Below are 7,021 nucleotides of genomic sequence, written 5' to 3'. Positions count from 1 at the left end.
ATCTGTTCCTGGTGGTGTTCAGGGAATGCTGCTCTGTTAGAAATGCTATCTTTCAGACAAAGATGCTAAACAGAGTGTTTATCTGTCATTTCAGGTCAATGTGTCAAACTCTATGACATGATTCAAGGAAGAGCAAGGTAGTGCTCTGTGCTGTCCACCAGTGTCACCAAAACTGAGTATCTGAGTTATCTCACTGTCATTTATGGAGTCTTTCTGTATGAAATCTGCCTGCTGTATTTTCTTATGTAATAACGTTCAAAACACTTCAAAGGCAATTAGTTGTTTGGGAAGCACTTGAGAACATCCTGAGTTTAATGAATAGTACATAAATACAAATTATTTCATTGTTCCATCACCAAACTAGGGTGTGTGACAAAGGCCAGACACGCTTCTGTTTTATTGCTTACCAATGTTTAAGGTCCAGGCTCTTACATGAAGAGCCGGTAATAATATCTGTACAATTGTATTGAGTAATGACATTTCAAGATCAAAGTAGAATAGACATATTCAAAAATTTTTAGGAATCCAGCCCCTTTCCAAAGAACCTTGTGTCATTTGTTTGTTGAGATGAACTGGTGAGCTTCTCTCAGTGCTTCCTGCATTTCTTGATATTTTGCAAGTTTACAGGCCTCATCCATATTTAACCAGCGAAATGTTTGGTGCTCATCAGAGAGTTTTACTTCTGTATTATAATCCTTTAGTTCTGCCAGCCAATAGATAACACTTTTGGGTATATTATTCACTTTGTATATAATTTCCTTTTTGTATCCATCAAGCAGATTAAAATCATTGCTTCTTAGCCCTGCTTCTTCCTCAGTTTCACGAAGTGCAGTCTGAAGGTCATCTTCACCTGGATCAACATGCCCTTAAAAAAAGATTAGATCTTAAGCAAGCAGGAAGTGAGCAACTGTGCCACACAATCAATAAAGTTTCACTTTATGTTTACATCCACAAAGAACTCTGACCGACAGATTTCTTTCTTTTTAATAACAGGTACCAAACACAAACTTAAAGGGTGACATTTATCTTGGGCTCTACCTGTCCAGGTAACTGAAGTTTCATATTCAGGATAAATCTCCCCTGCATTCTTAAAATGCAGTGCCCAGAACAATATTCCAAACCAGGTCTAACCAGTATTTTATAATAGGTCAGCATTACCTCCCTGCTTTTGTACTCTATGTCACAACTTTAAAAAGTATAGTGTCTTGTGAACCCTAACAATCTCAATCTGACCTGCCACCAGACCCCAGGTGCTTAATTATATGACATGTCAGTTAAAAGGTTGGGAGAGTGGGAAATTCAATTCAAAAACAGGAGGTGAGATTTCTGTTCCACAGTTATCAGCCGGAAACTCTCTAGAACTTTGAAAACAAAGGTGGAGCTGTGCACGTTGGAATTTGGGGTAAAGTCTTCAGGTATTGCACATGCTATCAACCTTGAAGAACCTCGAGAATGCACTGATGGCTCAGGAGTTTGAGCCAATTGGAATGGGAAAAGAAACCCAGGTAGGTGTAAATCTCTCAGAGACCACTCCAAAAACCAATGAGAAGAAGGGGCTGCCACCCCAACAGCCCACATAACAAAACTTACTGGACTTCCCAGGGATATGCCTCTCCAGTTGCCAGAGAAATCCTGGTGACAGCAAAATAAGATCCTAATAACAACTAATTTCCATCAAGAACCTGAATTAGCCCAGATGAAGTGCTCAACATCAACTGTATCACTGGTACAGTTTGGAGTGAAGGTATGGGCAGGTGAGTAGATAGCAGGCAAACCACCATCAGATACAAACTGTCACATATTCTACCATCAAACTTGTCAGCAATGCAACTAAAATTCAGCCTCCAGTCTTTGGTCCTGTATCCATTTTTTAAAAATTACTTTATAATGCTTCTCTTTTTTCCAATCAAAACACTCCCTTTAAAGCACTAAATTTCACCTGCCTCAAATCTCCAGGTTTTTCTTTCTCTAAAGTATAGTTTCTCCAAATCTCTGTTTACTTAATTTACAAGTTATATGCTTCGAAACACTTTGGGGTGTCTAGTGGTCATGCAAGGTGCTATATAAATGCATATCTGTCTATAAAGTTTGAAATCATTCATGTAGCCAATCTGAAGTTATTAAAAATATTACATTGAATCATCTAGGTGAAAGTAAGGACTGCAGATACTGGAGATCAGAGTCGAAGAGTGTGGTGCTGGAAAAGCGCAGCTGGTCAGGAGCAGGAGAGTGAACATTTCAGGCATAAGAAGCACCACACTCTTCAACTTACATTGAATGTTAAAATGAGCAGTATATTTACCAATAAATCCACTACCATTTCACAATGGAATATTGCATGTGTGTGTGTTTCAGGAACTATTTTCAAAGCAGTCTTTTCAGTCATATTGCAAGTGACTTCACAGGAGATGGGAGCATAGTGGTAATGTCACGAGACATGTAATCCAGTAAATCGCAAAATTGAATTCAATAAAATAATGAAATAAAAAGCTAGCACAAAGGCAACCATGTAACTATTGCCAATTGTCATGAAGACCCATTTGGTTTATTAATGCTCTTCAGGGAAGGAATATGACTCCAGGAACAGAACCACATGTAACCCTTAAGTGCCCTCTGTACAACTTGTGATGGACAATAAGGGCTGGCCTAGCTAGTGGCACCCAAAGGAACAAATTAAATAAACATATACATTTAAGTGAGCTATGACTATCAAATAAGTTGATGATAAATATGAAAGTCTCTTTACACTCAGGAATTGTCGAGTTGTGGAATTTGCTTGCAGGATTAGGGGTTGCAGCCAAGACTATGTTCCAGATTTTCTAATCAGCACCAGAGGGACAGCTTTCACCATAAATCAAAGACATGTTTGTTAGCAAAGACATCCTATCATAGGGGTGTTCAGTTAACCGATCTCACCCCTTACAGGGTATCAGTGGCATGTCAGTAAAACAAGCAGCAGGATGGCTCTTCAACCAGATTAAAATAATCCAAATTGAGTTACTGACTACAAAAACTGGAAACAAAATATATTTTTGAATCAATGCACAAACAGAAAAATAAAACTGGGATGTTCAAAATGAATTATTAGAAATAATACAGAAGTATAAAACAATAGTTTATTTTAAAAAAGTTTACTTTAAAGCTCTGCAACACTAATTTTCTTTACAGAATGAGGCTTCAGATTTAGAAAAATATTGTTTCAAAAGGAAGACACTGGCCAGCAGTTATTACATTTACTATACCATTAATAACTCATTGCTGGTTGGAGAAAGTATATCTTTCAATTTATCGTTCGCGTGAGAACAGTGGACGATTCGCCTAAATTTACACTATTACAACTACTGCAGATTCTATCCTTTGAAATCAGCAGTGGGGGGGGAAAAAAAAATCAATGACAGCAACTTTCAAATTTACGTGATGAACTGTGTACGTAAGACATCAGAAACTGCAGTTAGTCCCACACAGAAATAGCGGGTTAATAGCCCCCTCGATACTGGCGACACGCGCGAGCCCATCCCTTGCCATCAGAGAACAGGCTGCTTGAATGAAGCACCTTTAGGCGGCGTCCAGTGATGCTGGCCATAGGAAGTCTGCAAAAGTAGGAACTCGATGTCCTGAGGTTGGGCAGCTAATCCCGCGTTTAACCTCCTGAAAACAATCAGCCCACAGGCCCTGAGAGCCATTGCCGGAGACAGGGAGACAGGGAGGCACCACGGCAACACCGGCCACGCCAACACCGGAAGCTCATCCGCGGCGACCAATCAGCGGCGAGAGTCTGACGCAAACAATTCACGGAAAAATAAACCCGGCCGCAGTTAGGCAGGAGGTTAATTTACAAAAAAGATAAACAGGAGTGCATTATTTCCTCGTAAAAAAAAACAATTCACGGACTGCCAGCCACCCTGAGAGCCAGATGGTGGGTAGGCTGTTCTGAGCGCTGTTGTCCTGAGAAAGGGGGTAATCGGGACAGGCTGCCCTAGAGGTGGTCAAAAGGTGTCAGAGCAACTGCCAGCCAGAAGGTGTACAGGGGCGGGCTGGATCCGGAAGGCTTGTGGGCTACCCTGCATGCTGTCGTCCCAGGGAAGGGGACGGGCTGCCCTGGAGGTGGTCGAAAGGTGTGCCAGGATAGCCCACTGGCGCATCAGGGTGGGTGAGAGCCCAGTGGTACGTAGGGGCAGACCGAGAGCCAGAAGGCGGGTAGCCGTCCTCAGCGCTGTCACCCTGGGCAGGTACCGGGGTGGGCTGCCCCGGAGGTGGTCAAAAGGTGTCAGGGCGGACCGAGAACTGGAAGGGGCATGGGGTGGACCGAGAACCGGAAGGTGGATAGGGGCGGGCTGCCTTAGAGTGGTCAGAAGGTGGGAGGGACGGGGCCTTGCTGGGTCCGTATTGTCTGCACTTTTGTATGTAACAGTATTGTTTAATGTACAAATGTCATTGTCACTGTCTTGTCATATGTGGAACTGGGATTTGAGCTTTGTCCTCATCTCCCTGTAACATGGTTGAACAGTAGGGTTTGGGGCCTAGCTTTGCTGCTTCTCTCCCTTGTAAAATTGCTGTCTCTTGGACTTTCCGCGGTTACATTAGAGCCCGGGTGCCCTTGGAGAAGGAGCACACGGTATCCACCAAAACCCTGGAGTTATTCAGGGAGAGGTGGGAGTGCATTATTTTCCCCTCCAACTCTATTTTGATATAATCCCTGCCCTCCCCTTCACTCTTTGATCACACAGCATTGCCTTTTGTGAAGGGCGCTGCTTTTCACTAGCCACTCTAGGGTGTTTCCATTCTTCCTGGTGGTGGAAATTTAAATAAAGATTGGTGCACCTTGTCTTTCACTCTGTCTCACACCTGCACACACACAACATGGGTGCTGGGGAAAAAATAAGCACTACCACAGTTAGGTGATAGTGTGGGGGTTGAAAGTTTAAAAAAAAACAATTCACAGACTGCAGATGCTGGAAGGTGCAGCAGCTCAGGCAGCATTGGAGGGCCAAAACGTTGATTTTCCTGTTTCTCCAATGTTGACTGACCTGCTGTGTCTTTGCAACTCCATATTTTATCAATTCACTAATTAATTCAGCTGACGTGGAATCATTCAATCCAGACATTCGCATCTAAGAGTCTTTGTCGACTTTGCAGGTGGACGCTGCAATTAGCATTTTTATGGTTCATGCTCATTATTCAATCATCGGCTCAAGCGTTTTTGGGAGCCATGATGTGGCAAAGCCGGTGTTGGATTGGGGGTGGACAAAGTTAAAAATCACACAACATCAGGTTGTAGTCCGGATTTGGGTTTCTTTGAAAGTACTAGCTTTCGGAGCACTGCTCCTTCATCAGGTGGTTGTGGAGTACACAGCTGTAAGATACAGAATTTATAGCAAAAGTTTACAGTGAAATGTTACTGAAATTATACATTGAAAAACACCTTGATTGCTTGTTAAGTCTTTCATCTGTTAGAATGACCATGTTTTACTTCTTTCACATGTAAATCGCAAAACCTTTTTTAAAAGCTACATTCTTAGGTGAACTTTAACAAGTGGTGTCAGCCCAGATAATCTGTTGAAGATGTTAGCCCTCTGTGTGCTGCTGTAAGTACCTTAATGTTAAGACTGATTCTAATCTAAAAGCTAAATTAACAGAATCTTACATGGATTCATATATTTTTTGAGCAAAGTAAAATGTAATTCTGCAAGTACAAATTCACCCCACAAATGTATATGTGTTCATGCGGGTTTGTGTGTGTGAGATGTGGGGGGTTGTGAGCATCTATGAGAGAGAGTGTATATGTGTGTGTGAGTGTAAAGGGGTCTATGTCTGTGAGAGGGTGCATGTGGGAGTGTGTGTGTGTACTGCAATGGGATCACCTGTAGTGCGGCATGAACCCACAGTCCTGGTATAGGCCATCCCAATACCTATGGAACCTTGGGTTCATTTTTTTTATTTCAAAAATATACTTTATTCATAAAATAATTTGATGGTCTGTGAAATTGGTCATGCCATACATACGTAAACATTTACATATAGAGATCAGAATTTATCATTTTTATACACAGGTCTGAATATTGATCCATCATATGTCCATATATTTAGCTGAGGCGTCAGCAGAGCCCAAATGGCTGCGTGGGCCCCCTGTTCTTCTTAGGCAGGCAGATGTTACATGGTGGTCTTTCCCCACCGCGCTTTGGCGGCAGCTGCCCCAAGCTTCAGCGCATCCCTCAACACGTAGTCCTGGACCTTGGAATATGCCAGTCTGCAACACTCAGTCGGGGGTCAACTCCTTCAGCTGGAAGATCAACAGGTTTCGGACCGCCCAGAGGGCGTCCTTCACCGAGTTGATGATCCTCCAGGCACAGATGATGTTCGTCTCGGTGTGTGTCCCGGGGAACAGACCGTAGACCACGGAGCCGCGCGTCATGACGCTGCTCAGGTCGAACTTCGACAAACACCACTGCATTCCTCTCCAGACTTCTTCTGCGTAGGCACATTCCAGAAGGAGGTTTGTGACAGTCTTGTTTCCCCCCCCCCGCAGCCACTTCGAGGGCAGCGTGCGGTGCGGCTGAGAGTCCAGGCGTGCATAAAGGATCTCACAGGCAGAGCCCTTCTTACCACCAGCCAAGCCATGTCTTGGTGCTTGTTGGAAAGTTCTGGCGATGAGGCATTCTGCCAAATGGCTTTGACAGTCTGCTCAGGGAACCGCTTGATAGGATCCGCCCTCCCCTTTTCCCGAAGGGTCTCAAGGATACTACGTGCTGACCACTTCCTGATGGACTTGTGGTCAAAGGTGTTTTTCTTCATAAACTTCTCCACGAAGGACAGGTGATACAGAACGGTCCAACTACTCGGAGCGTTCCGCGGCAGCAAGGCCAGGCCCATCCTTCGCAACACCGGGGACAGGTAGAACCTCAGTACGTAGTGACACTTGGTGTTTGCATACCGGGGATCCATACTCAGCTTGATGCAGCCACACACAAAGGTGGCCAATCAAGGTGAGGGTGGCATTGGGTGTGTTTTTTCCCCCGTTGCC

General features: G+C 43.8%; 1 protein-coding gene across 1 annotated transcript; it reads right to left on the bottom strand.

The window, feature by feature from the left end:
* Positions 1 to 279: 279 nt before the first annotated feature.
* On the bottom strand, positions 280 to 3,741 carry nudt2 (nudix (nucleoside diphosphate linked moiety X)-type motif 2). Its single transcript, XM_060829639.1, has 2 exons — positions 3,554 to 3,741; positions 280 to 865 (listed from the first exon to the last, which is right to left on the bottom strand). Exons 1-2 carry the CDS (start codon positions 3,681 to 3,683, stop codon positions 552 to 554), a joined length of 444 nt encoding a protein of 147 aa, XP_060685622.1. The 5' UTR covers positions 3,684 to 3,741; the 3' UTR covers positions 280 to 551.
* Between the last annotated feature and the right edge of the window lie 3,280 nt (positions 3,742 to 7,021).

The sequence above is a fragment of the Hemiscyllium ocellatum genome, chromosome 1 (assembly GCF_020745735.1).
Source record: "Hemiscyllium ocellatum isolate sHemOce1 chromosome 1, sHemOce1.pat.X.cur, whole genome shotgun sequence".
NCBI classification, from domain to species: Eukaryota; Metazoa; Chordata; class Chondrichthyes; order Orectolobiformes; family Hemiscylliidae; genus Hemiscyllium; species Hemiscyllium ocellatum.
Note: the sequence above shows the minus strand (reverse complement) of the source record. Positions and strands in the feature narration are given on the sequence as shown.